A 25,670-nucleotide genomic window follows, 5' to 3' on the forward strand; every position below is an offset into this window, starting at 1 on the left:
TCCACTGCCCCTCCATGAAAACATATTCAAGAAACACCTACCCCACCACGGTCGTGATACTCAAATCCCGTATCAACCTTTTTTGTTATCCGCAAACCCAAAATGGCTGAAGAGACGAAACCCGCCGTTCCTCCGGCCGAGAATCCCGCCGCCGATGCTGAGGCTGCCGGCCCCTCAAAGAAGGCCGCCAAGAAGGCTGAAGCCAAGGCCAAGAAGGAGGCGCTGAAAGCCCAGCGAGCGGCCGAACGAATTGCAGTTGCTTCAACCTCCAACGAGCCCGAGGAAGACCCCGCCAAAGACTTTTACGGCCCCGCCACTCCGGCCCTGCTCAAGTCCTTCTCGGCCGATGCTGAGGACGTCACCCTTCGATCCATCAGCGAGTCTCATATCGGAAAGAAGGTCGTCATCCGGGCATGGCTGCAGAACACGCGCATGCAGGGCGCAAAGATGGCCTTTGTCGAGCTGCGTGAGGAGGGCAATTGGGCCATCCAGGGCATTGTTGCGGCTACGGGCGATGTCAAGGAGGGCGACTCAACCCCCGTCATTAGCAAGCGCATGGTCAAGTGGGCGGGAGCTGTCAACCCCGAGAGTTTTGTGACGGTCGAGGCCAAGGTCGAGAAGCCCTTTGCTCCCGTCAAGAGCTGCCGCGTCTCCGACTTTGAGCTGCACATCTCCAAGATCTTTGTCATTTCTGCAGCTCCGGCTACTCTTGGCATGACCTTGGCCGCGGCGAACCGAGCAGTTACAAACTTTAGCGATGAGGAGGTCAAGCCCGAGGAGGGTGCCCAGGAGAAGGAGGCTGAGGGTGGTCCTCCGGCCGCTTCTATGCTGACTCACTTGGACAACATTGTCATGCACAAGCGATCTCCCGTTCAGCAGGCTATTGCCGTACGTTTTATATACAGACCGAGATGGGTGGTTTCAATGCGCTAACCGCAAGTTTTAGGATATTCGTGTCGAGGTCAAGCACTTGTTCCGTGACTACCTGAGGGAGCGCGGCTTCAAGGAGTTTGAGCCGCCGTGCCTCATTGGTGCTGCCTCAGAAGGTGGTGCCGGCGTTTTCTCCATGCCCTACTTCAACCAAAAGGCCTACCTTGCGCAGTCACCGCAGTTCTATAAGCAGTTTGAGATTGCTGGTGGCCGAAAGCGCGTCTTTAGCATTGGACCCGTGTTCAGAGCCGAAAACTCCAACACCCCGAGACACATGACTGAGGTATGCCTGCTCCGTCCTCCTTGCTGTTTTCATCATCTGTGATTTGCATGCTAACTCACTAATCTTCTCAGTTCACTGGCCTCGATTTGGAGATGGAGATTCGCAAGGACTACCACGAAGTCCTTTCCGTACTGGAAGGAGTGCTGTTGCACATTTTCCGTGGCATTGAGAGTATGTTTCTTTATCTCACCCCTTGGTCTGGTGCTCTCACAAACGTTGTTGTACTAATCAATTGCTATAGAGAACTGCGCTGCCGAAATCGAAGTCGTTCGTTCCGTCTATCCTTCCCCCGAGATTCTCCTCCCCGAGCCTGGAAAGGAACTGCGCTTGACATTCGCAGAGGCTCAGAAGCTGCTTCGTGAAGAGGGTCCCGAGGAATTCCGCAACGTTCGTGACGATGAGGATATGTCAACACCACAGGAGAAGGCATTGGGTGCTCTGATTCGCGAAAAGTACAAGACCGATTTCTTCGCTGTCGACAAGTTCCCCGAATCCGCGAGACCCTTCTACGCCAAGGTTGACCCTGCTAGCGACCCCAAGGAGCCCGTCACCAATGCGTTCGACATGTTCTTGCGTGGACAGGAGATCTTGTCCGGTGGTGAGCGTATTGCCGACCCCGATGAGCTTGAGGCTCGCATTCGTTACAAGGGAGTCGACCCCACCAGCGCCGGAATCAAGGAGTACATTGGAGTCTTCCGCGAGGCTGGTGTGCCTCCTCACGGTGGAGGTGGTATCGGTCTTGACCGTGTTGTTGCGTGGTATCTTGCCCTACCTAGCGTGCATTTGGCCGCCTATTACCCAAGAACACCTAAGAGACTATTGCCATAGATGTCTTAGAGAAAAGATGTACAAAAGATGAATAGAAAGTTTTGAGTTGTCATCTAAGCTCAGCTGAATCAGATGTGAGGCTATATGTGAGGCTATATGCGCGATGAACTGCAATGCTTCATTAGGCACCTATGATTTGAACTTGTGACCTCCTGGTCCTATGTCGCCCTTGAACGCCTGGTTCTTGAGTAGTCCTTCAGCAATAATTTCCTCCTTATGCTTCTCCAAGTCAGTGACATCCCAGTTTGCAGCAATAAAGCGGTTCCGTAAGAAATCCGCTTTTGGCCCGCTGAGGTAGATAGTAAGACTGCCAAAAAGCTCGACTGTATCTTTAGCATAAATATGCAGTTCAGGGCGCAGCACTTTGCTCAGTGCCATTCCTGGATGCACATTAAACACCCGTAAGTTGCCGTATTCTGCCATTCCACGTATGAGCGTACATCTACTTCATTTTCAATGGGACCAGACTTACCCTCATGCAACTGACTGAGAATCATATTAGTCGCGAGCTTCGATGATGTATATGAAGACTGCTGCGGGCTCGCAAAATAAGACGCCGCAGTACCGGTTTGGATGAATGTCGCTTCATTATTGGCTGATACGCGAGCAAGTTCTCGTGCAATTAGGAAAGTTCCCTTGACGTTGATCTCCTACAAAACTAGTTAATTATATGAAAAGATTGGAATCTTCGTTAGTATTGAGGGTACGAACAAAGGATTGCCACCACTCATCGACAGGAGCATCGCCAATGAGTTCCAGGGGCCCAAGTACTCCAGCACAGTGGACGACAACGTCTATCTTTCCAAAGGTCTGGATCGCTCTGTGGAATAGATTGCGAACATCGGTTTCAGAAGAAACGTCTGTTGCAATTGGTAAGAACTGTGTAGTTGAACCAGTTGTTTTCAGGTTTTCGGCAACTTCATCGATGCTCTGCTGGGTTCTCGCTGCGAGTACTATGGCGGAGGCATTTGCTGTTGCCCATTGCTTTGCTGCGCCCTGTACCGTAACTCGTTATTATTATAAGGGTTGACGATGCGATTCATTGAAGAAACTACCTTGCCGAAGCCGCTGCCTGCTCCGGTGATTAAGACTACTTTTCCGTGTGCAGTTTGCTGGATGTCTTTATTTGATGGGCTGATGGCGGGGTATACATCTCGATGGATTGTAGGCGTGAACTGCAGTGCCTCTGTCCAGAAATCGGGATGGTTAGCGTCCAAAGGCATGTTTTAATACGAGTCAATGAATATGTATCGAACGAATAATAAAAGATAGCTGTCTATTCCACACTTGAACTACAGGATTCCTTCTCCCGGCTACCCGGGCATATAACGGTCGCTAATCGGACTTGGTCCCGACCGGAGTAGAGGCGGGAGACCCATCTCCGGTGAGATCTCCGAAGAGTTGATTTGACCAACAAGCCAGGCTGACATCTGAAGGGTATTCAAGGAATGGAAGACGAACTCTATCTCTTATCTTGGATAACTCAAAGTGTCGAAACAATAAAGCTAGAATACTTATGTAGAATCTGAAACATGGAGCATGGAGGCGTGTTATTCTGTCGTTGCGCCTGGGCGCTGTTTTCGTCGGAATAAATGAGACAGATCAGAACGGGCGCGACACATCTTTTCTGCGTTACAACATATTTCAAATACTGAGCCTAACATTGACGCTTCGTGATCTACGAGGCCTCAAAGATGCACAGAAGCACTAAGCACGTGTTAGATTAAGCACCTGCTTCTGGAAGAACTAGCTGTGTGACCCTTGAAAAGGGTCTTTCGCAAGTGGAAGTTAAGGGTCCAGGTGACGTCACACTCTCAACAGGCAAAGAAGAGATGAGGCTGAGGCAGAATTAGGTTTGCGATGTGGAATATCGGTGGTGATGAAGCGCGTCATGGGGTGAGAGGCCGGAATCTCGGAAAGTTCTGCTGGGCATCGGCAATCTTTTTTCGCAGGGCCCACAGATACAAGTACGCGGAAGCGGTGCACCCACTGAAGCTCTGACTATGATCTGGACCTCATCAAGGTTGCGAGATCTGTTGATTTCCAATGCTAGCAGGGCGTTAGTGGCTGCTACTAACTTCGTTGTAGCCTAGCAGATGGCCTCAGTCGCCTGACGGTGAAGGAAAGACGCAAGACATGGCGGTCTGTGTTTTCTCGACTCGAACGGCTGTCGGAGAAACTTGATCACGGCATCTTTTGGTCGTCGCCCTGATAGTCTACGGCGGGACCGCGCCGGGATGGCATCCGGCTCGGTTAGCCCGCGGCATCAGTTGGATGAGGTTTTATTTCCCTCTTCCTTTTGTCCTCTTTCTTGTTGTACGCCTGACCGAGTCATCCGGCAGGTGATGACACACGTGGAATCAATGAGCCACTTTCACTCTGAGGGAATATGGAAAACACTGCCAGAAGCTGTGTATTGTACGTGGTAAAACCACTGATAAGAGCCATTGAGGTTGCTATCATTCTGTACGCGTAAGAGAACACGCCTCATGATGTTGGCTGAATACGCCTACAAGTACAAACCTTGTCAGCTGCTCGAATCTCTAGCGAGAGCTTTGCTTTGAAATGGCTGTGCGCTCTCACCGTATTCGTGCTCGGTAATTGATCCATGTGCCGGCGCCGGGCTATTCCGCAATGGCTTGGTTAGTACAAGGATAATTTCACGCCCCCCTTTGCCGAGAACTTATTGGGGGTCTTGAGCTTAAAGACCTACTCAGGGAACAAGGGAAGAAAAAAATCTTGAGCTCATTCATCTCTGGACTTGCCCTCATAAAATTTGCTTGTGTTGCAGAAGACTATACCTGGGAATACGGCGTTTCATCAACTCGACTTATTCGATCACGAGAGAGAGCTACCGACTGCTTTCTAAGACGCTTGAAAATTGGGGCCATGGGGGTACCTGAAGATCAGGAAACAGGGGCTGCTGAGCCTTCTGCGCCAGCTCAGAATCCAACTCAGGATTCAACACGGGATTCAACTCAGAGTCCAGCATCTGATATAGACGAGAAGGAGCAGCAACGACCTGCTGCAGAGGACACAAAAGATGAAGCTAGATCAAAAACTGTACCCAGCTCACGCTTCACGGGCCATCAGCTTTTTTACATCTTTGGCTTGGATGGTATTGGCGCGTTAATAATCTCTGGCGGCATCAACTTTGCTATTGCCTATGGTAAGCTTATCCTCTGAACCCAGTCCATCTACAACACGCGTTGCTAATTGAGAAAATCTAGCCATGTATACCAGACAGAGCAAACCTATTCGTCTCTGGCAGCTTCCCAATACGTTTGCCGGCGATGCTGCCGTTACCATCATTATACAGTGTATAATTACGTGGTTCGTCGAGCTCTTCATCCTCCGCTACGATCTTAGTCAGGGCGGAGTGCAACCCATCGGCTTCATCGCACAACCCACACATCCCTGGTTACGATTCTTCTTCTTTCTCCCGCAAGATCCAACTGCCGAAATTGAGCGGAAACCTCGACCTTGGTCATTACTGGAAATTATTCAGCAGGCTTTGAGAGGATTTAGCTTTGCTGTTGTGAGCTTTCTCATACTTTGGCCCATCTTCATGGGCGCGCTGACTGCCTTTGGGGTAAAGGAAGGTGGCGACTATTACTACCACAACAAGTGGGTGCCTCAAGTGTTTAAGCTGATATTGGGTGGAGTGCTGGGTCTGCTCGTCACACCGTGGATGGCTATGTTTTGGTTGGTCAAGGCTGGTTGGGAACACAGAGGGGAAGATTCGACGACTGCAGAGGTATAGACGTGCAAGACGTGCATATGACTTGATGAAAAAACTATAGACTTATAGATAAAGACTTTTTAATAGCTAATACTTAATGCGCATATGCGACTAGACTACAACGAGACACGTCGGTCTCAGCTGGCCTGTATCTAGCTGAATAACCAATACCTAGCTGAATAACCAATACCTGGATGAGTCTGTAACACAGATGTCACCTGCATGCTAATTCGCCTTGTCATAATGTGCCTACCTGTGTGCCTAGTGTGCCTAACGTTAAGGTGCCCAATCATGGCTAGAATGCCTAATGTGCCTAACTTGCTTCACCATCCATGCTTATTAAGGTGCTTAACTTGCCTTGGTCTATACACAGGTGCAGTGCGTAAAGAAGAAAAAGAAAACGCTCCAATCTTCCTTTAGATACAATCCCAAGGCAAGCAAGCCTGGAAATTGATCAACTATAGCTACATATCAATCCCAATTCGGAGTTATGGATTGCGAAACCACAGACAGTTACGCCTTTAAAAAAGCGGTCGCAGAATGCCGAGAGATCAGTGAAAAGACGTCCTACTTAGAAATCTTTTCTTATTCGGTATGCGAACTATCAACGAGAGTCGTCCAACAGCATACTGAGGGTGATTTCTGCAGGATTCCAGCCTCAACTCAATTGAACAACATCCTCTCTCTATGAGCGAATTTGACAATTTCCTGCACAGAAAGGTGAGGAGCTCTTTGTCTTCTTTTTGCGTCTCTATGAGCACATTAGATGATTGACTAGATTCTCTGATCGCAGAATGCCTTCGCACCGCATATTCTGCCAGACAACGTACACATCATCACCGGGCTGCGATTAATGTATGTTTGTACTTTGCCAACAAGGCAACAAGGGCCTAACGGCCGTAACTAACTTATCAAGACTCCAAGTAGATGCCCAGCACAGTGACACGTTTGCACCTCGGTGCATCAGCTTGCCACGTGAAAATTACTCTGCAATGGTGCAGGCTCTACACCTCCCTCAGATGGCCATTGAAACATCGAGCGTTGTCGGCCCATTCTTCTGGAGCACTGTAGACCGTGATGATAATGGCATCACCCGATTGCGTCAGTGAATATCCAATGCTTAGCTACTCAGGACCTGACGCGTTAACTCATATATAGATATGATATTTCGCAAAAGTGATGTTTTTAAAAAGGGCAGGACAAGGGGCTGGGAGCTTATCTTGAGCCATGAGCTCAGCACAGGCATCACGACCGGCTTTTACAAGGGTACTCCTTCATCCAGCATGTCGGAGTCCATTCAGCAGCTCAAGGCTTGTTCCTCAGAAATAGGGCATGCAATGCTCCTCCCATTAATTATTTTCAGTCGCGAATCTTCGTCGGCCTCGGATATAAGGCAGCGCGACGTGCGACACTGGCTGCAAAGACTTGAACGAGCTATCTCCACGCGCGATGGAACTGAAGCCGAAGCATACGACGAATATGCTATAGACCTTGACGCTGTTAACAGAGACCTGGTGGAGTGCCAGGCGCAGGTGCTGTGGAAGCGTCCAGCCTCTTACATTGCCATCATTGACTCCCTAGAGGAAGTGAGCCGGCTTTTCATTCAAACGCTCCCAGAGTCGAAGAAAGCCCCAGTGGTAGAAAAGTTCCAGATGCGAATGATTGCGAGGTTGGATCTCTATAGGAAGAGGTGGGCGGGGATACAGATGTACGCCGACACGTCGATGCAGAGACTCGAGATACAGCGAAGCGCCGTATGTGCACTTTTCATCTCTTACCACTTTCAAATGTTTTGTTGACAAATAATTTTTAGCTATACACCATGATGTCTCAAAAGGAGAGTAGGTTGAATCTTGAGATTGCTTCCGATTCGAAAAAACTGGCACACGCGACCGAACGCGAATCCAAATCCATGAAAGGCATATCAATCCTTGGTACCATTTTTCTTCCTGGGACATTTTTAGCAGTAGGAAATATGCTCTAACTTCTAATTTTACTTTTATACGCGTGACTAATCTTCAAGTTTTGTCCTAGTCGATCTTTTCAACAACCTTTTTCGACTTTGGAAATGGCACAGATGCAGCTGCTGTGGTTTCCCCCAAATTTTGGGTATACTGGGTTTTTACCATTCCTTTTACTTTGGTCGTTGTCGGCCTGTACCTCCTCTGGGAGAGGAGACGACTAAGGTCATATATGCGTGAGGATGCAGAATTAGAGCGAGATCTGGAGACGATGGAGCGGAACATCATAAACAGTTTAAGAAAGCGGACTCAGGCAAAAACTGTGACCTGGGCTGCAAGGAATGAAAGAAAGGCTGGGCTTGCGGCTGATGAGGAAAATGACTATGGAGGATTTAAAGCGCCTGCAGCTACTACTGCTACATCTCCAAATACATTAGCGATACCTAGTTGGAATAATCTTTAACATTATCAAAGCAACATTATAACTGCTAAATATTATATAGATACTGAATTAGTAACCAAGAAACTAAATATCAACTAAAATCGTTTTTATACTGTAGTTATTTAACTTATGAAAACGCTTGATATTGAAATATTGGCCGAGTTCTCATTCTGAAGGTTAGAATTTATCAGTACCCGTACTGAGATTCCACAAATATTTCCTGGGGGTGAACAAAACAAATTAGCTAAAGCATGTATGTGGAAATAGTCCTTGGATAGATATGTAGACTGAGTCCTTTCTTCAAACGAATTTCCATAATCATGCCAGTTATTCAGATGTCTCCGTCCGTCCCTCTGCTCTCTTTTGGACCCTGACAACTGTTTTGCGAGTAGTATCTGCACCAAGCCAAAGTAAATCTGGTCGGCTGTCTACATTAAGAAAGTTAGCTTTGTTTCCAGAGTTGTTTGATGGAATCTACTCACAATGTCCACTCGCATCCGCGAAAAGCTTGGCCTTTGTGGCATCTGTCAAATCTATATCTGCAATGATGAGTTCCTCTCCTCCAGTGTTTGCTTTTTTAAGAACACGTCCGTCGGGTCCAATGATGGCAGAACAACCCCCAAGAGGCGTTCCCATTATGGGGCTGCCTTTAGTCCTCATCACATCAATTCCTGCATCGGTGAGCACCGCTGTGGCATGCAGGACAAACGATTGGGATTCGATCGCATATTGTTGTGAGTGGTTAAGGGCTCCTGGATATTGAATGATCAGTAATAGGCATATGATAATTTTCAGGTTCAACAAACCTTCAGCCGACATGGACCAGAATCCAGAAGAACCCTCCACAAAAGGGTCCAGCGGCGGCCATCCAGCGACGTGTATCTGCTCGTGCTGGGAAAAAGTAAAGTACTTCAGTAGCGGCTGATTGTGCTCCCAGCATGATAGACATCCTACCCTACCTACACCGGGTAGCTCGATGACATTTGCTAGGCTGTCTCCGGATCCATCTCCATAGATGGTACGTTCCATATGTGTTGGCTTCATCTTGCGGCGCCTCATTTTGATCTCGCCATCTTCGTTGATCAAGGCCTGGGAGATATACACAGAGTCTCCATCACGTTCCGAGAACCCGAGGGATACACTGATTTTGTTCGAGGCAGCGGCATCGCAGATAAGTTTCATTTCTGGGCTCTCAATCTTCAGCGAGTTTTGGACGTATCGTATTCCAAGTTCAAAGTCAACAGGTCGGTCCCTGTTTCATATCAACAACATTAGTTAGCGAGTAGTTATAAACGAAGTATGCAGCATCAATCGCTTAACCACTCACCAAAACCATGCTGGATATCCGGGAATCCAAGTTTCAGGAAAGGCGACAAGCTTGGCACCGGCTTTGGAAGCCTCTTCTATGATAGAGCATGTTTTGTTCACAGTTCCCTCAAGATCAAGCCACACGGGCTCATGTTGAGTGACTGCAACTCGGACTACGGAGGTATTTGCGGCTGGGCTCATATCGAAGTTTCCAAGTTGATAAGACGTAATATTAATATGGTGGAAGGTATGCTACAACAAGTAAATGCGGCATTCCCTGTGTGCCTTCGTGAACTCTTATATATCTGTCTCTGTATGTAAGACGATGCTACACCTATTTCTCACACATTCCGTGTAAGTGCACAATACTACGGGCCAATACAGGTAATTAGTGGAGATGAAATCTCCTGTGGGATGAACATAACATCTCCGCGGCGTTAGTAATGGAGAAGTGCAGGCCGATTGGCTGTAAGTTTCGGAATCGATTGAAGAGCCGGAATCCCACTGCTCTAAGTTAGATGACGCTAGGAACATAGTGTTCTCGGAGGCTAATCACAAACTTTAGGTCGTCAACTTTTAATCGTTTTAGGAAAGTCCTCCTCCAGCCTTTCATAGGGCTATTACTACATTACTCGTTTTGAAGAGCTTCAAAACATTATTACTTAATAACGAAGAATATCATCGAATCAAGTTGCTACGCCTATATAATGGAGGATGGAAACAAGGAATCACAGCATACAAAACAACACTCAAGCTCTATCGTCCTTTAATTCTCTACCTTTTCGCAAAAAGAAGCCCAAAATCCAAGAGCTTACACAACTCTCACGCATCTCTATCTGCACTATGTCTGTTAAAGTTGCGGTTGCGGGCGCCACAGGTTCTGCCGGAATCCCGATTATTAATGAGCTGTTGAAAGCTGGGCATCATGTCACCGCTCTCAGTCGAAGTATAAGCAGTGCCTCTTCTAAGCTTCCTAAGCACCAAAATTTGGACATTGTCGAGGTCGATTACGACTCCGTCCCTTCGCTCACTGCTGCCCTTCAGAATCACGACGTTGTAATCGCCACCTTGCCGGTTGATACTCCAATCGGCAGCCAGGATACGCTCATTGATGCCGCTGTTGCTGCTGGCGTGAGTCGCTTCTTTCCAGCTGAATTCGGCACCGACACCGACAATGCGAAATGCATGAAGCTCCCTGTATTTGAAAACAAGATGCATGCTCTTGAGTATCTTAGAGAAAAGGTGGCCAAGCATCCCAACTTCAGTTACACTGCTCTTTGCACTGGACCTTTCTTTGACTGGGGCTTAGAGGCTGGCTTCTTAGCTCACCCTAAGACGCATACCGCTACTATCTACGATGATGGTAATCTTCCTTGGAGTACAACTACTCTCGCAACCATTAGCAAAGCTGTGGTTTCATTGATGAGTCATCTTGAAGAGACAAAGAATCGACATGTCTACATCCATGACGCGGTCGTTACGCAAAACAAGATCATTGAAATAGCCAAGAGAATCGACGGTAAAGATTGGGAGTTGACGTACGTCGACTCGGCTGCTGCCTTAGAAGAGGCAGAAGTTGAGTATAGAAAGGCAGATTCTGATTACAAGAAAGGACTTATGCCGCTTCTGCACATTTCTGTGCTCGGAAAGGGCTATGGAGGAGATTTTTCAGGGCGTCTGGACAACGAGCTTCTTGGCATCAAACTCATGAGCGATGAAGAGCTCGGGGAAGTGATTGCCAAGTACTTGTAACATTAATAACAAGTAGCTAGTTGCTATAAGTGATCTTAAAATTTTATTTATAAGCAATATTGTCTTGGCTGCTAGTATGATGAAGTCAGGATGCGGAATCGGTCATCCCACTTGTATACTAATACGCTGAATAGCAATACGTGTTCATGGGCTGCCTGCAGTGTTTTGTATAATCGTCTTTCTTCTACTTTTCTTTGTCTATCGCTACAATTAGCGCATATATTATGTATTTAAAGTTGGTCAATCGGGCTGCCTTTGGCTCTTCTCAATGTGTTTGTTCTTGATCCATTTGTTTGCATGATATTACACTTCTTTGTAGATCCATCGTACTACTTTCTTACAAAATGGACGCTGGGCAAAGTTCCAAGCAGCTGTTCAAGCTCAATGAGTGAGCACGCTTATGACTGCACATTCTGCACTCTCTCTAACAGAAGCTAAAGCCAGGCTACCACGTATAAGCGACCGAGCTTACAGGAGCTTCTTGAACGCAATGCGTGCGTTATACATCGACAACCTGAGTGAAAGATGCTAATTCAAGCTGTAGCCAGAGAGCTCAAGACTTTAAGCCTATCCTGACATTCGATGATCTGAGTAACTTGCCATTGGAAAAGCAGATACCAATGCCAAAAATATTCATTGGTGCGAAACTATGCCATTTTTCTAAGCTAGTGTTCTAATATTCTCTCAATAGTTAGTTGCGACGATCCTCGAATTATTGCCTCGGATTTCCTTGGATTGAAGCAATGGGGTATTGGTCTTTCCATTTTTGATTCATGGGCAATCGCGGGCTAATCCTCTTACAGATGCGGTTGTAGCTACCGGCGTTGCAGGCCGTATAGCTCATCAGTTCGAAAATATGTTGTTTTTGGACCATTTTCTTCATTTTGAAGACATAATGATCATCCACCATACAAGTAATGCCAAGCATAAATCTCCATTCTATAGTCAATAGCTAATATCTTCTCAAAGATTGCTCAGCTGGAATATTCAAGAACGACGAGATTCACAAAGCCCTAGAAGAGCGAGCGCCTGGCCATCCAAGCATTCGGCTCCCCGGATATGAAGAGTAAGAAGAATTGCTATTGAGTTTCTAGATTCTTCACTAACTGATCTTACGATAATTAGCCTTGAACAGAGTGTCCGGGATGACATCGAATTTGTTAAAAACTCGCCTCTTGTTAGAAAAGAGCTTGCCGATCGAACCACGGGATACATCTACGATATACATACAGGAAAACTTAATCCTGTGATTTAATTGGAGGACCTCTAGATTGTACAATACAGTATTCCTTTGGCAGATTATAAATCCTCCAAGCTAGTCACATGTAGCCATACATCAAAAATAGGCCCAAGATTTTTAAAGTCAGGGGATGTTTAATGGCGGGGGAGCTGGAATATTGACGCTGTACTTTCTGCTTCCTTGACCTTTGAAGTTTCATATGAGACCCTACTACCTATCATAGCTACTACCCTAGTAATTATTAGAGCAAGGCGTCCTCAATTTCCATGAAATGTCTAGAGTATTGAAAACATATGTCTAATTCGATCTCTCTATTACTGTCAGCATCATTAATTACCGCTGCTGTTGCTGGGATTCACTTAGCCTAAGGCTAATTCAATGAAGGCGTCGAGATGACAGCACAACTTGCATTTCATCATCGATCTGATATTGAAACGGGTCCTAAACGAACAGATACATCATAGCTTTGAGGCCGCCTGTGCGCCTTCTGGATCATGAGCAACCACCTCAATTTCGATGAGCATATCATCCTCAGCTAGACGTGCCACTCCTACGGCTGTCCAAATCGGTTGATGCCCAGGCATATACTGTCGAATATTCCTCGTCACGGCCTCCAATGACTCGTTGCTTATCGGCACATGGTAAGTATTGATGCGATAAACTTGAGACCAGCCTTTGCCACCGGCGTCTTTCAAGGCGATCTCAACATTGGCGAAAGCCTGGTCAATTTGTGCATTAAGGTCTTTTTGGTATGCGCCAGTCTTAGGGTCCCAGCCTCCTGAGAATGTTCGTCAGCACTGAATGCATTTGTGAATCGTGTCTAGCGACTTGAAGTCTTTTGGCCACCTACCTTGACCAGCGCATTCGATTCGGTCTCCCACGCGCACGGCCTGGCTGTAACCGAATATCTCTCTGTTTCTCACGCCGACGCCTTCGTAGGAGTAATACTTTAGATGAGACATGCTGCCGACGATTCTACTGATGATGTATTGATGAGATGAAGAAAAGGATGCGAGTTGTAAGAAAGTAACTTTTAAATTTGCTCAATTCACGGGGAGCGCCCTTCCATATACATAAGCACCGTGCTAAATTGGAATGTTATGTTTAGCCACTTTTCATGCAACTGTTTGTAATACATATGTGGGCAGCCCGATTTACAACCGAACTTTACAGCCGAAGTTTGGAGCCGATCTCTGTAACCGGTGTATTCGGAGCCGAATTTTATAACCGATTTTTGCAGTCGACGGTTACGTCGCTTTGTTGTGGTAGTGTATCTATAACATCTCTTGAGTATCGTCAATACTGGCTTTCAACTGTGGTCAACCCACCTTCAGTACAATTAGATGGAGTAAAATTTACTACTCTTTGAGGAACGCTCTGTGAAGGCCATCATTTCGATACTCAGCTACAGTAGATGCCAAGCCGATTTAGGAGCTGGTAGTCTGATAAAATGGCTGTGTCCAATTGTATCACCAAGCCCAAACGCTACATGCTAAAGTAGCGATCCATGATGAAAGCAATTTCTAGCCGCCCCTGAACTTCCATTTTGAACGTGATTGCATTGTTCCCATTAGATGTGAGATAATAAGGCACAACGTGGAAATTTATAGTGAATGTAATTATGTTAAACATTGGGTTGCTGGATTAACACACTGCGTATGGCACGGCTGAAACTGCATAGACTGTCAACCATAACTTAAGCCTTAGCAACACCATTTTGCTTCCAAAAGAGAACCCTGGATGCTCCGAAACAACAAAATCCAATCATTAGCCCGGTTGCCGAATACGCGATAAGTCCCATCCATCTGGAATGCAGGCCGTTCCCCAAGATCGCACCAGCAATTGGTGTTCCAATAAGAAGAGAAATCCCAGCGAACGAAAAAGACATCCCCATTCTGGTACCTATATACTTTATATCAGGAGATAGCGTTATTATGCAGCTAGGTAGTAAGCTAACAAGGGAGCCAGAGAAGAGTCCGTATAGTAAAGCGAAAAAGATAACGCCCACTAGATTATGCAAACCAAACCAACCAAATAACACAATGCCGGATGCAAGACAACAAAATGTAATGACATTGAGGGAGCCGAATTTATCCGCCATGAAGTTGGGTACAATGCGGCCGAATATACTGCCAACATTGAGCATGGTTACTATGTATGGTCCAAACTCTAGCCCAGAGTCGTTAAGCTGCTGATAGAAAAGCTGCAGGTAAAAAAATGCGATGTATAATGTAAGAAAGGCGAAAAAAGCCCCAATTGTCATGAAGATGAATGGTAAATCTCGTACCGCAGTTTTGTCGATCAACGGGCGCACACCAACTGGCCGGGTGTGATAATGCATAAATGCGATTGGTATAGCAGAAAGACCGAGAAGAATGAAACCAATTACTCGAGTGGCCCATCCAAACCCAATTATTGGCTGAAGGTTGTTGAAAATGATGGAAAATATGATTCCACCTATTGGTGATCCAGTTGAAGACAACCCAATTGCCAAAGCTCGCCGCTTCTGGAAATACTGAGCCAAGACAGCTGTAGCGGGTAGAACGATAATTCCCATACCGATGCCAGCACAAATACCCTGTGCGAGAAGTATTTGATAGTACTTTGTGGAAATAGATGTCATGAATTGAGCAAAGACAATGAGAAATGAGCCAGTCATGAGTTGTACCCTGAGATAGCCTGCATCGAAGAGAGGTCCCGATACAACACCGACCCAATTCAGGAGTGCCCCTTGTAGTGATCCAATCCATGATATGGCCGATGGTGAATATGACTTCAAGAGTTGTTGTTCATAAAACGTCTGAAAGACGCCAAAGTTATTAACCAACCCCCAAGAGAGACTGAGAACTGCCCATGACCCCAGCACTTGCAGCCAAGCATCAAGGCGCCCGTCGGATACAGGTATGGAAGTTGACGAGAGCTCCATATTTAAGAGCGCGTGCAAAAGGAATACTCAAATTCTAAGACTGCGAATCAATCGGACATTGGAATGGCTGATTGCTCACGTCCTCTTTGAATATACATAGCTGAGCGATATTTATAGACTTTAAGAAGCAGCGATGAATGACTGCAGATATAATACATATTGTTAAGAACTTTATACAATCAGTTGCAGGCACAAGGGTCATGTCTTTGCCTAGCAACAGCCAACGGATCATCGGCATCTAGGGGTCAATGTTTCTCAGGGGAGGGTAAGATTTCTCGATGCAGAGAGGCAAATGGTCAATAAAACAGACAATGAAGGAAAATGATGAAGAGATGAGTCAAAATTTTGTTCAAGATCATTGTTTAATAAACGCTTGCCAAGAATCTTGGGCAATTGTAAATACACGGCCTACAAATTCGTATAATAAAGCTCGTGTTATCATGATAGCTTGCTACTGAGCGGCAGATCCCTTGTATACTAGACAGATGCTGTAACTAGTTGATTCTATTTACGAAAAGTGCATTGCATCGTATTTTACTTGAGAAAACTATAACGAGTCAACATCTACCAAAAAGTTATGTGGTAGTTGCGTGGCAACTGAGAATGAAGATCTCGGCGAATGAGTCACACCGAGCGCCTGCTGTTCTTCCCCGCTATTAGAAACAATACAAATCAAATAAAGTGGATTATATGAAGAACGGATACCACATCACGACCGTCGACAGCTTTTGTGCCACTGTGGATTTATGCTCCCAAAGCATGATCTGCCAATCCACGAGTTTCACCAGTTTGCAGCCGCTGGAACGAAAACGAAGGAAAGAGTTGCTGGGACGCTCATCATTGCATTGCATGTATGGGTCTATTGGAAGGACTCAGATGAAGCAGTTATGCCTTATATGAGATAGATAGTATGTCTCCTGGTAGTCGAATCATAATGTTCGCAAGGCAAGGTTGACTCATTACTTTGCTTCGCAATATATAGCTTCCTTTTAGACTTATCGTGTACGTAAAGTCTCCCAATCCTCCGGAAGCGATTCATACTTACATCAGTGAGCTCCACGAGTAAGCATGTAAGCGAATCATCATCTCGTTTAGAATTCGACGGCAAGTGAGAGTTCCAGCAGTCTTGCCATGGGATATAGTACAAGTTATCTTTAGCCGCCAACGAGGCCACGTCGTCATTGTTAACTTGGAAGTCGAGAGTGGCCTCTGCTGTTTCTTTTGAGATAGACTCAGACCAATCTTCCAATTTCTTGGAGCTGCCGCTGGGGCTATCCGGAACGACATAGAAGTCTGTCATTTCGCCGTCAAAATACGGCTGCAGCCGCATCTTTTTCAGTGCTCCGACGACCATAATCTCGATCATCGGACTTGATAAAGGTCCGAATATATCGCCAGTCCAATCCTCGATTGACGCATTGGGGTTGTTGCGAAATTTAATACACCGCACACTGATTATGAAACCCACATTGTCCTTCATATGGTTTGGCACAACTGGTACCGCAGTTGATGCCCACGAAAAGCTTGGCGCACGGTAAGCACCTTCTTTGTTATCTTTGAATAAAAAAAGACGGTCTTTTGTATCTTCGACGACAGCGGTTGTGAGAAGTCGATGTCGAAACCACATCATCTCAGAGGCCAAATTTCGGAGCCACAGCCCGGTAATATAGTTGTCGTCCACTAATGATCGAAAGAACTTTGCGATTCCAGAGAAAGCGACAGTTCGGTCACTTGCGTAAGTTAGATAACACCTGGAGTATTTGGATAAAACGTCGCCCCATGCAGTATAAAGTTCGGTCCCTGGAGTGGCTGGCAGGAGTGTTGCTTGTGGGCTTTGTAAAGTCTGAAGATTGCTAAAAGCGAATTTGAGAATGACGTCTCCTTCTAGAAGGGGTTCCGGAAAGGTTTTTGGAAACCTTTCAGATAATGTAGTCTGACCACACTCGAAGAAAACTTCGCGGGGGCCGAAGCGGAGGTTTCTTGGGCATAGCCAGCGTTCTTGCACTACCCAACCCCTAACACTCAACGGAGATCTAGACACTTGATCTTCCCAGAATTCGTTCTCCACTAGTAGGCATTCCTCTGCAACAACCACATCCCGATTTGGCTCTCTTTTGACTCGCCAGTCAATTTTTGGCTTGTCAACCATCTGAAGGTCTCTTTCGAAGTATAGCCCACGTTTGGGGGATCCCCAATCAGCAGAGACATTGCAATACGAGTTCATGTAGACCTTGTCCATAGTAAGTGCCTCAGTTCGCCAGTCTTTACCGTTGTCGCCCTCCTGGATGATACACAGTGAATCTATCCAAACGTAGCGAATTTGGAGGCGCTGGGCAAGCATAATGAAGTCTTGGAAAGTTTTTGGCAAGGTTTTGACAGCAAGTCCTTGTGCCCAGTTGATGATAGTTTTGGTGGTGAGTGTTGGAACTTTGGCATCTCCCCATCGATGACTTAATGTCATGTATTTTTCGTCTTTGTCTATAGCTTGAGCGCTATGGACAAGTGCAATTGAAGAGTTGCCCTCGGGGCCAACATCCAAGAGTCTAGTCGGATACCAAGGGACTGGATTTCGAAAACGAGTGCATTGCGTATGGTCTTGCTCACATTGGTGGATCCAGTCACCAATTTTAGCAAATGTCTCATCCGATGCCGTAGATGTTGATGAGATGTTAATGTCTATATTAAATCAGCATTTGGCAAGATGTTACGAAAGTTGCATCTAGCAAGCAACTAGGGATAACATATGTAATACCTAATGCTTCGCGTAGAAGAGCAATTATAGACCCTCCTGCGCGGCCGTTGTCATCACTGCCCTTGGGTTGGACGAGTCTCTCCAGAGCTTCAATGTCTGGTAACAGCTCAGATAAATCTTCGTGGGAGATCTTTAGAGCATGAAGATACTCTTTATTGAACATAGGCCACATGCGGCGATGGCCAGCCCAGACATTTGTTACGCATCGCCGATCGGGAGAGAGCCACGCTCTTTCAGCGACCCTCTTTGGGCTTGAGGTGAGACGCGCTATTCGTTCCACGTATCCTCTCGCTTTTGCATGGCTTATAAAAGAATTGCGAAAGATTCGCCAACATATAAAGCATTTTTGATCTACCGATTTGAGAAACTCGGCCAGAGAGAAATGATGAGGGTATTCATCAGTCACATCAGCGATGTAAAAGTCGAAGACTTGAGTGCGAAAGAAACCGTGGCATGTTGCACAGAGCGGCATGCCTGCTATCCCTTATAGCAAAGCCGTAGTTAGCAGAAAAGACTCAAATGGAACTATTCGAGGGAATGGTCAGTAGACAACATTTAGTATGTAGTTATACTAGCTATAAGTACATCATGAGACTAAAATACCAAGATAGAGGATCCTAATATCACGTAAGATTGCGTACTGGTATGTCGACTATTGTTTTCATCTGTAGCAATATGGAGTACTGCGTCGTAAGTGCCTAGGTGATTAGTATTCATGCGTAAAAAATCCCCGCAAATGAACAAATTCTTCGGAAGCCGGCATCCTTTAGAACAGGATCAAGGCAGCGAACTCCGAAATTTGCCTCTAAGAGTTGACTAATGTGCAGGGGTAATATGTATGGGCTAAGGTCAACTGGAGAAGTTATGTGAGGCTCACTTTCAACGCATCATCCGTGTGTTATCCTTCTCACTTAGAGGAACGAGAGAGTAGTGATATCTTTGCTGGTAAGCCGCATCTTTAGGACAATCGAGCATTATGGGCAGTCAGCCTGGACCAGTTCCTCGATGATCATCTGGATAGTATACGTTTTGTTATTATGGTGACTCCCTTGTATCCTTATTTGCTCACAGACTTCAATGCCTTAAAGAGATGTGCGTATGATGTTTCACCTATCAACGGTGCCACTTGAATAGGACAGTGTAATGGGTGAATTAGAGGTCGAGGACAGTAATGCCTACAACCTTAAACGTAATAGATGAAGATAGACGTGAGATAATAATAATGATCTCATTTGGCAGGAAGTATATATGACATTAATATTCAGCTTGCTACGCTACTAACCCATCAGCTAACCCAAGCTCGTTGGCCGATAATGCCAAAGTCCAGCACAAATGACTTGTTATTTGATCCAGGCTTCAGCTTGAATTTCAACCAACTGCTCCGCAAATGCCAGTCCTGTAACACCCACTGCTGTCTATGTAGGAAGGACCTTGGGGATTCTCTTTTCCATAACAGCTGTGACATTTCTAAGCCTAGAAGCAAGATCTCCTACGTGGTAGCTGTTAATCGAAATTAGGTCTGCAAGCCCATTGCTAGAGCCAGCAGCCTTTAGTGCCAAAGTCAGGCTATCAAAAGCATTGTTGACTTGAGTTGCGATGTCCGCGACTAGCTCCCCGGTTTGAGGATCCCAGCCTCCCTGTCCCGAAATTTTTACATAGTTCCCAATGCGGACTGCTTGCGAATAATGAAACTCAGTGCTTAGGTTTTGTCCAAAGCCCGGAGTGCCTATGAAGATAGGACCTGCAGTGGCAGCAACTGATGTAGGCTTGCTAGTCGCCAGGACGCAGGTAGCCAATGATGAAATGATCAAAGATAGGATGGACATAATGACTGAGAGATGTAAGGTAATTTAGAATTAGAGGATTGTGTGGTGAACGTTGAGAGCCCATGAATAGTGAAACTTCTACATGGTGATTTCTGTTTTTTAATAGTTGGAGTATTGACTTGCTGTGGACGGGATCATGGAACAGTAAGCGGGAAAATGGTGTCTAACACGCTAATATCGACATTCGTAGTCAGCGGGAATGCAAGGGACAAAGCCAACGGTGGTGACACGAGTGAGATTCGTGAAACAGTCTCTCATTGCTTACACTATTATAGTCCAGCTGCAGCGACGGGCATTTTATCTACTAAAAGTAAGAAAGGTTTAATTTGTAATAAAACACTATAGAATGTAAATTCAGTTTGCAATCTTTGTAATGTCTGTAAGCTTAGCAACATCTGCAAGCTTAGGAGCCAAGTTGCAAGTCTTTCCCCCACAAAGGTATTATAGCAAGACAGATAGATAGATCTGCTGTTAGCGACGACCATCCCACCTCTACTTTCTTTCTAGCCCAAGCCTTAACATCCGGACATTCAGACGTGTTGCCTTATTATCCTCTCCAATCTCAAATACCCAGTCATCGAGCGACCTCTGCCCGTATAATGGCGCACCCAGCCCAGTCCAGGCGAAGAGGCATGGGTCTTCTAGTTCTCCTGGCTTTGTTTCATTGAAGAATGTAGCCCTGAAGCCCAGTCGAGATTCATAGGTCCCTGACCCGTTCGTGTGCCGGCTTACCGTTTTCAACTGTGACGGGTATAATCGCCCTGACTGCCCGGCTCCGTAAAGCCCAATTAGTGGGCTCTTAGGACCAATAATCTCCACGCCATGGCTGATTAGGCTGATAATCCCAAGTCCCGGGCGGCCCTTGTCTTCAACGACGATGACCGCTGAGCTGTTAGTGGCCTCATCAGCATACGTGCCGTTGAAGTTGACAATTGCCTCTTGATTGGCCTGATCTTCAGCCGCTGGGAGAAATATATCGCCAAAAGCATTGAACAGTTCAGTACGAGTTTCGGAGGCATTCGAATTGATTGTTCCACCAGCGAGCACGACCCAACCAAGGCTATGTTCTGGCGATAGCACTAGAGCTGCATGATAGCTTCCTAAATCGCCTTGTTTCGTGTAACACTGGACGATGCGATCGTCTGAGAATTCCAGGTTTCGAATCTCCCATGGACCACCAACTGCGGTGCTCATGTAGCCCGTTTGGATCAGGGGCGTGAGCCAACGGCGAGTTTGAGCTGGTGAGATGAGCGTGGACTCGAGTATTGCTCTGCCGGCTTTGACCATGTCATTGACGGAGCTGTACATCGATCCCGAGGGAGCTGTTTGCCCAAGGTTCAAATCCCAGCCGACCTCTGAGGCATTATTACCGGGGATAACTCCGCCAGATGACGGGGTCTCATCATAATTGCTATTTCTCATGTTCAAAGACTCAAATATGCTGTTTGTAACAGCGTCCTTGACACTTTTCCCGGTGATGGCCTCTTGAGCATAGCCAAGCAACGTAAAGGCAATGTTGCTATAAGCCGGCGAATGTGCACTTGGAAAGATGGGATGTTGCTTCAGAAGATAGAAAAGTGTCTCTGTTCCGATGAGCGTCAGCACTGTGTTTCTTCTTGGTGGACAAGAGAGCTTCCCTACCTTTGCGTGTGCAAGGTCGCGTCACCCCGGGTACTCCACAGACCGGTACTTCGGTTTTATTAAGTAGGGGAAATCCTAAGCCTTGGGCCTGGAATGAGGTAATCTCTGCTGATAAGTCGCCGTCGGTTGCTATACACGTTTTTTTATTGTTAGCCATTGATCTGATGGCAGCTGTAGCAATGCCTGACTTACCATCCCGAGCTATGCCTGCCGCCTGGCTGGCGAGCTCACCCAGAGTGACATCTTCCCATCTGACATGGTCAATGTCATCATACAATCTATAACCCTGGGAACTGTTGTATGAGAAAGACAGGTTTGCAAGCTCAGGGACATATTTGGTTACGGGGTCGTTGTAGTAACGGTCACCGGCTTCGATAAGAAACGCCCATACGCTAAAAACTTTTGAGACGCTTCCAATGCGAAATATGGAGTCCCCGTTGACCTCTTTCACCCCAACGTCGATCGGAGGCGTGTAGTAGTGTTCATAGAGGGTTCTGTTCTCTTTGGTCGAGAAAAGGGACACACCCCAAGCCGTATCATGCGGTTGAAGATTAAGAGTTTCGTCCGTTAGAAGGCGTTCAAACTCGGTGATGGCACTTGAAAGTCTCTGGCTGCCTGAGAGGTGTAATGGTTGTGGCCAACGAGGACCGGCTAGGACGCAATCGTTGAACTGGCTGCCTGCAGCAACTACAGTTGCCGCGGCTAATAATATGGCAGTAGAAAACATTAGCAATTGGAAATTGATATAAGATTGTAGGTTTCTGTCATAAGATTTCATTTCAGCATTTGGAATAGAGACAAGTTATATAGGTTTTTCACATGCAACCGGGGATCCCAATTTACCAGACTCTTGCCTACGTAGCCGTATAGTATACACACAGCACAGTCCTGAAACTCATGACGTCCAATTTTAGTATGAATGGCTCGGATCTGCCCCGCCTCCTGACGGATTTGCCCCGCCCTATCCCATGCCCTGGCTTCGCACTCGTAAACCTGGCTCGAGATCTGTAGGCCTCATAGGTTTGATCCATTTTAAATGTACGTTAGTAGAGGCGGAGGGCCCTACAATACGAAAAATGAAGGATTCATGCGTGCATCCTTCGTCCAAGGCTACTCCCTGAAGAAGAGATGGTGGCAACTTCGTGGTCTGACGCTTACAAAGATGGAACAAATGGAGGCAAGGGAATATGCATCGGGTAACGGATACGAGAAATCGCGTAAATGAAGACAACTTTGCTTGAATAGATATTGCTTCGGGCGAAAAGTTCCTCAGATAAAGATTTCGGATTGTATGATATATGGCGTTCGCTGGAATTACATACATGTATCTACCAGACGAACATAAAACGCTCTTCAATAACACATCCAGCACAACCCCGTTTAATTGCCTTTACTTTCCACGGTTCCAAGTTGCTCGAGCCCGGCCATAGCCTCGCAAGCTTCCTGCCAGGCGTTGTCGCCCTCTACAAGCTGGCTTCTCAAGTACGCCCAAGTCATACGCTGCACGGCTCCCAGCATTTCCGGACTCTCGTCCTCGGTCTCTGCCACATCCCAGCCATTGATGCCGCCCAGCCCATGCTTTCCGCCCTTGACGATGAACAGGTCCTTTGGGCCTGGAGCTTGCGTGTAAGGATCCGCATGCCACTCTGCGCCGCAGTTCAGGTGAGGGCTCGTATCTTCGTCGCCGTAGACGACGAGAGCTGGTGTGATCATTCTGCTGAAATCGGGGCCGTAGAAGGGGGTCATGGCCTTGAGGGTGTCTTTGAGCTTTGCACCGCCCTCCCCGGTTCCCCCAAGAATAACACCGGCCTTTATGCGGTCGTCGAAGAGGCGGACCGGAGGACCGTTGCCACGTGGGTCGGTGTTGTCCATACCGAGCAGCATAGAAGCACTGAAAGCGCCGTAGGAGTACCCAGCTACGGCAATTTGGGTCTTGGCGAGACGTCCCTTGAGTGCTGGAACAGCTATCTCGATGTCATCAAGGTGGTCGAGCACATAGACTAAATCTTCCCCATTAGACTGCCAGAACATTTCTTGTCCCGGCGGAGCGCTGTCAAGTCCGAGGAACCTGGACGACAGATGAGTGGGCTGGAGAACGACAAATCCATGTGCGCCCCAGAACTCGTACAATGGCGCGCAGGAGTTCAAAGACGAGAGCCAGTTGCTTGGTCCATGACCATGAGAGAGTATTATGATAGGCAAATTATCTCCCGTAACAGGGGCCGTTACTCGCAGCTCGATATCAAGGCGTCGCTTGGGCGTGGGGAGAACTATCGGACTGACAGACATGACTGCCACGGGCTTGTTGACGGGGATCTTGGCGGCAGCGCCAATGAGTCTGTGGTTGCCGAAATGCATCGCGAAGGCCAGGACTTATTGATGTCTATGGTATAGGTACAGGTCTGCGTATCTGTGCTTTAGTGGTCTTGGTCAATTGCACGCCAAACCAATGAGCTACAAATTGTCTGATGGTGACACTTTGGACTCTATTGTTCATGAAGACTACACATATCGGTACGCCTTTACTTCATTATATAGTTCATGCCGGCGAGGCCATGAATCTGCTGCTGGACGGAGATAAGGTCTAAAATACGACACAGTCGGTAAACTCGAAAAGTCCAGTAGGCGGTTAACCCCGAGCAACAGTTAGCAGTCACCATACTTCTAACCGGAGAATCGGTATGGACTTATAGGTCTCGCCAATGGAAAGATAACGTGCAAACCAATTGCGGCCCGGCCGTTAAGCTGACTTCCGGTTCCGATGTTGTAACATATTGAACTTGGCTTTGGGGTTCGACGGAGACACTAAGACAAAGGGTGACTCTTTTATAGAGATGAGATGCATGGCCACTAAGATAGTGGTACATCCGATGGTTTAGCTATACTCTTCAACCAATTGGCTACGCCTGAAGAGTAAGTGGGAACATTGTTCAAAAAATCTCTTAAGATTGATGGTGGCAGATTTAGTTGATCAATATTCATCATCTTATTATGCCAGGGGGGCTGAAGTAGTACCTTATGCGGCCGACTTATCCAACTCAGCCAGATACTCAAACAGCTTCTCTGCCCCTATAACAAACGATGCTTCGTCCATGGCCGCCGTAAATTCTTCTTTTCCGGTGCCTTTCCCATCTATACCCCATTTTCGGCCAAAAAAGCCTACAAAGTTGTCGTATGTCGTCTCCGGTTTCTCGCGGCATAGACCACACATAACGCCCTTTAATCCTTCATAATTAAAGCCAGCTCGAGGGAAAAGTTTCATAACTGCATGATACTCTTCCACAGTAATCACATTTTGAACGCCGCCAGGCGTGTACTGCGGTCCAAAAAAGTCCGCACCAATACCCAGACTTGTTAGGGCCACTGAGGGCTCGGCCTCCGGCACAATTGTAAAGGTCGTATGAAGCGCAATTGCATACCATGATTGTTGGATACGTCTTTCATTCCAGTCATCAGCAGTGGCTAAGCTTCCTAGGTTGCTGCGAATAAAATCGCGTGCGATGTTTGCTCCGTCCACTTCGAAGCGCTTGTGAGCTGAAAGGAGTTCTTTGGTCTTGGCCCAGCCCATATCATGAAGAATACAGCTAAGTGTAACCAGTTCAAGATCTGCGTTGGCTAGATGAGGTAGCTTCTTTACTAGGATTAAGGACCAGTATGCTGATCGTACGGCATGATTATGAACCAATGGAGTACAGTGCTGCTCAGAATACTTGAAGGCGGCCTCTGCAAGCGACGACCGTGGAAATACAATATTGATTTCGGGGATATCTGGAAGAGACGTGGTCGTCATTGTGAAGTTCTAGATCGAAGGAGTTTCTTGAGTTGGTTGAGTAGTATAGAGAATAAGGCTTTTGGCAACTGTTGTCGAAAGAAGGGTGGTATTTATACGCCACACAGTAGGAGGCAAATTATGTAAAATATCCGATTCAGATCGGATACTTGCCAGCGACATTGATGCAATCGGCTGCTTAGAAATCACACTTAGGAGACGATTGTTTTATAATTGTTCAATACGTCAAGAATGCGATTCAGAAATTTC

At 46.7% G+C, this 25,670-nt stretch overlaps 13 protein-coding genes across 13 annotated transcripts; 4 read left to right on the top strand and 9 right to left on the bottom strand.

Moving 5' to 3' along the window:
• Positions 1–59: 59 nt before the first annotated feature.
• Positions 60–2,239, top strand: V8C40DRAFT_258994 (uncharacterized protein). Its single transcript, XM_083218852.1, has 4 exons — positions 60–888; positions 947–1,213; positions 1,285–1,384; positions 1,455–2,239. The coding sequence occupies exons 1-4, from the start codon at positions 103–105 to the stop codon at positions 2,039–2,041; spliced, it is 1,740 nt and encodes a 579-aa protein (XP_083067286.1). The 5' UTR covers positions 60–102; the 3' UTR covers positions 2,042–2,239.
• V8C40DRAFT_152264 (SDR family oxidoreductase) lies at positions 1,985–3,577 on the bottom strand. Its single transcript, XM_083211323.1, has 4 exons — positions 3,097–3,577; positions 2,753–3,037; positions 2,514–2,691; positions 1,985–2,457 (listed from the first exon to the last, which is right to left on the bottom strand). Exons 1-4 carry the CDS (start codon positions 3,262–3,264, stop codon positions 2,171–2,173), a joined length of 918 nt encoding a protein of 305 aa, XP_083067287.1. The 5' UTR covers positions 3,265–3,577; the 3' UTR covers positions 1,985–2,170.
• A 637-nt stretch (positions 3,578–4,214) lies between these two features.
• Positions 4,215–6,003, top strand: V8C40DRAFT_259001 (uncharacterized protein). The gene is made up of 2 exons (XM_083218853.1): positions 4,215–5,210; positions 5,272–6,003. The coding sequence occupies exons 1-2, from the start codon at positions 4,931–4,933 to the stop codon at positions 5,802–5,804; spliced, it is 813 nt and encodes a 270-aa protein (XP_083067288.1). The 5' UTR covers positions 4,215–4,930; the 3' UTR covers positions 5,805–6,003.
• Positions 6,004–6,110: 107 nt separating this feature from the next.
• On the top strand, positions 6,111–8,262 carry V8C40DRAFT_259006 (uncharacterized protein). The gene is made up of 7 exons (XM_083218854.1): positions 6,111–6,375; positions 6,432–6,503; positions 6,577–6,638; positions 6,700–6,884; positions 6,942–7,537; positions 7,597–7,749; positions 7,818–8,262. Exons 1-7 carry the CDS (start codon positions 6,274–6,276, stop codon positions 8,205–8,207), a joined length of 1,560 nt encoding a protein of 519 aa, XP_083067289.1. The 5' UTR covers positions 6,111–6,273; the 3' UTR covers positions 8,208–8,262.
• A 398-nt stretch (positions 8,263–8,660) lies between these two features.
• Positions 8,661–9,695, bottom strand: V8C40DRAFT_284610 (carbon-nitrogen hydrolase family protein; the record flags this gene model as incomplete). Its single annotated transcript, XM_083222176.1, has 3 exons — positions 8,661–8,938; positions 8,993–9,438; positions 9,514–9,695. The coding sequence occupies 3 exons, from the start codon at positions 9,693–9,695 to the stop codon at positions 8,661–8,663; spliced, it is 906 nt and encodes a 301-aa protein (XP_083067290.1).
• A 642-nt stretch (positions 9,696–10,337) lies between these two features.
• On the top strand, positions 10,338–12,501 carry V8C40DRAFT_284612 (uncharacterized protein; the record flags this gene model as incomplete). Its single annotated transcript, XM_083222177.1, has 7 exons — positions 10,338–11,236; positions 11,566–11,634; positions 11,791–11,885; positions 11,938–11,994; positions 12,050–12,160; positions 12,216–12,312; positions 12,372–12,501. 7 exons carry the CDS (start codon positions 10,338–10,340, stop codon positions 12,499–12,501), a joined length of 1,458 nt encoding a protein of 485 aa, XP_083067291.1.
• Positions 12,502–12,647: 146 nt separating this feature from the next.
• Positions 12,648–13,513, bottom strand: V8C40DRAFT_259009 (RidA family protein). Its single transcript, XM_083218855.1, has 2 exons — positions 13,337–13,513; positions 12,648–13,264 (listed from the first exon to the last, which is right to left on the bottom strand). The coding sequence occupies exons 1-2, from the start codon at positions 13,446–13,448 to the stop codon at positions 12,945–12,947; spliced, it is 432 nt and encodes a 143-aa protein (XP_083067292.1). The 5' UTR covers positions 13,449–13,513; the 3' UTR covers positions 12,648–12,944.
• A 603-nt stretch (positions 13,514–14,116) lies between these two features.
• Positions 14,117–15,963, bottom strand: V8C40DRAFT_259010 (MFS general substrate transporter). The gene has a single exon (XM_083218856.1). The coding sequence runs from the start codon at positions 15,410–15,412 to the stop codon at positions 14,183–14,185; it is 1,230 nt and encodes a 409-aa protein (XP_083067293.1). The 5' UTR covers positions 15,413–15,963; the 3' UTR covers positions 14,117–14,182.
• A 540-nt stretch (positions 15,964–16,503) lies between these two features.
• Positions 16,504–18,359, bottom strand: V8C40DRAFT_278506 (HET domain-containing protein; the record flags this gene model as incomplete). Its single annotated transcript, XM_083221073.1, has 3 exons — positions 16,504–16,537; positions 16,645–18,088; positions 18,314–18,359. The coding sequence occupies 3 exons, from the start codon at positions 18,357–18,359 to the stop codon at positions 16,504–16,506; spliced, it is 1,524 nt and encodes a 507-aa protein (XP_083067294.1).
• Positions 18,360–19,392: 1,033 nt separating this feature from the next.
• V8C40DRAFT_259015 (uncharacterized protein) lies at positions 19,393–20,099 on the bottom strand. Its single transcript, XM_083218857.1, has one exon. The coding sequence runs from the start codon at positions 19,988–19,990 to the stop codon at positions 19,580–19,582; it is 411 nt and encodes a 136-aa protein (XP_083067295.1). The 5' UTR covers positions 19,991–20,099; the 3' UTR covers positions 19,393–19,579.
• Positions 20,100–20,329: 230 nt separating this feature from the next.
• On the bottom strand, positions 20,330–22,485 carry V8C40DRAFT_259016 (serine hydrolase domain-containing protein). Its single transcript, XM_083218858.1, has 3 exons — positions 21,824–22,485; positions 21,632–21,760; positions 20,330–21,573 (listed from the first exon to the last, which is right to left on the bottom strand). Exons 1-3 carry the CDS (start codon positions 22,407–22,409, stop codon positions 20,483–20,485), a joined length of 1,806 nt encoding a protein of 601 aa, XP_083067296.1. The 5' UTR covers positions 22,410–22,485; the 3' UTR covers positions 20,330–20,482.
• A 119-nt stretch (positions 22,486–22,604) lies between these two features.
• On the bottom strand, positions 22,605–24,656 carry V8C40DRAFT_259018 (Alpha/Beta hydrolase protein). The gene has a single exon (XM_083218859.1). The coding sequence runs from the start codon at positions 23,987–23,989 to the stop codon at positions 23,012–23,014; it is 978 nt and encodes a 325-aa protein (XP_083067297.1). The 5' UTR covers positions 23,990–24,656; the 3' UTR covers positions 22,605–23,011.
• Positions 24,319–25,665, bottom strand: V8C40DRAFT_152333 (metal dependent phosphohydrolase). The gene has a single exon (XM_083211324.1). It carries the CDS (start codon positions 25,419–25,421, stop codon positions 24,648–24,650), a length of 774 nt encoding a protein of 257 aa, XP_083067298.1. The 5' UTR covers positions 25,422–25,665; the 3' UTR covers positions 24,319–24,647.
• Between the last annotated feature and the right edge of the window lie 5 nt (positions 25,666–25,670).

The sequence above is a fragment of the Trichoderma camerunense genome (genome assembly GCF_050948025.1).
Source record: "Trichoderma camerunense strain CBS 138272 chromosome Unknown V8C40scaffold_31, whole genome shotgun sequence".
Taxonomy (NCBI): Eukaryota; Fungi; Ascomycota; class Sordariomycetes; order Hypocreales; family Hypocreaceae; genus Trichoderma; species Trichoderma camerunense.

Bases quoted from the DNA above. Each gene is read 5' to 3' on its own strand.
- V8C40DRAFT_258994 (XM_083218852.1), top strand. From the start codon at position 103: ATGGCTGAAGAGACGAAACCCGCCGTTCCTCCGGCCGAGAATCCCGCC. The intron at 1,214-1,284 runs GTATGCCTGCTC...TAATCTTCTCAG, and splicing joins CCCCGAGACACATGACTGAG to TTCACTGGCCTCGATTTGGA. The intron at 1,385-1,454 runs GTATGTTTCTTT...CAATTGCTATAG, and splicing joins CATTTTCCGTGGCATTGAGA to AGAACTGCGCTGCCGAAATC.
- V8C40DRAFT_152264 (XM_083211323.1), bottom strand. From the start codon at position 3,264: ATGCCTTTGGACGCTAACCATCCCGATTTCTGGACAGAGGCACTGCAG. The intron at 3,038-3,096 runs GTAGTTTCTTCA...GTTACGGTACAG, and splicing joins CAGGCAGCGGCTTCGGCAAG to GGCGCAGCAAAGCAATGGGC. The intron at 2,458-2,513 runs GTAAGTCTGGTC...GTGGAATGGCAG, and splicing joins TCTCAGTCAGTTGCATGAGG to AATACGGCAACTTACGGGTG.
- V8C40DRAFT_259001 (XM_083218853.1), top strand. From the start codon at position 4,931: ATGGGGGTACCTGAAGATCAGGAAACAGGGGCTGCTGAGCCTTCTGCG. The intron at 5,211-5,271 runs GTAAGCTTATCC...GAGAAAATCTAG, and splicing joins CAACTTTGCTATTGCCTATG to CCATGTATACCAGACAGAGC.
- V8C40DRAFT_259006 (XM_083218854.1), top strand. From the start codon at position 6,274: ATGGATTGCGAAACCACAGACAGTTACGCCTTTAAAAAAGCGGTCGCA. The intron at 6,376-6,431 runs GTATGCGAACTA...TGATTTCTGCAG, and splicing joins TAGAAATCTTTTCTTATTCG to GATTCCAGCCTCAACTCAAT. The intron at 7,750-7,817 runs GTAGGAAATATG...GTTTTGTCCTAG, and splicing joins TTCCTGGGACATTTTTAGCA to TCGATCTTTTCAACAACCTT.
- V8C40DRAFT_259009 (XM_083218855.1), bottom strand. From the start codon at position 13,448: ATGTCTCATCTAAAGTATTACTCCTACGAAGGCGTCGGCGTGAGAAAC. The intron at 13,265-13,336 runs GTAGGTGGCCAA...GAACATTCTCAG, and splicing joins AATCGAATGCGCTGGTCAAG to GAGGCTGGGACCCTAAGACT.
- V8C40DRAFT_259010 (XM_083218856.1), bottom strand. From the start codon at position 15,412: ATGGAGCTCTCGTCAACTTCCATACCTGTATCCGACGGGCGCCTTGAT.
- V8C40DRAFT_259015 (XM_083218857.1), bottom strand. From the start codon at position 19,990: ATGTCCATCCTATCTTTGATCATTTCATCATTGGCTACCTGCGTCCTG.
- V8C40DRAFT_259016 (XM_083218858.1), bottom strand. From the start codon at position 22,409: ATGAAATCTTATGACAGAAACCTACAATCTTATATCAATTTCCAATTG. The intron at 21,761-21,823 runs GTAAGTCAGGCA...AAACGTGTATAG, and splicing joins GGCAGGCATAGCTCGGGATG to CAACCGACGGCGACTTATCA. The intron at 21,574-21,631 runs GTAGGGAAGCTC...TCATCGGAACAG, and splicing joins GCGACCTTGCACACGCAAAG to AGACACTTTTCTATCTTCTG.
- V8C40DRAFT_259018 (XM_083218859.1), bottom strand. From the start codon at position 23,989: ATGCATTTCGGCAACCACAGACTCATTGGCGCTGCCGCCAAGATCCCC.
- V8C40DRAFT_152333 (XM_083211324.1), bottom strand. From the start codon at position 25,421: ATGACGACCACGTCTCTTCCAGATATCCCCGAAATCAATATTGTATTT.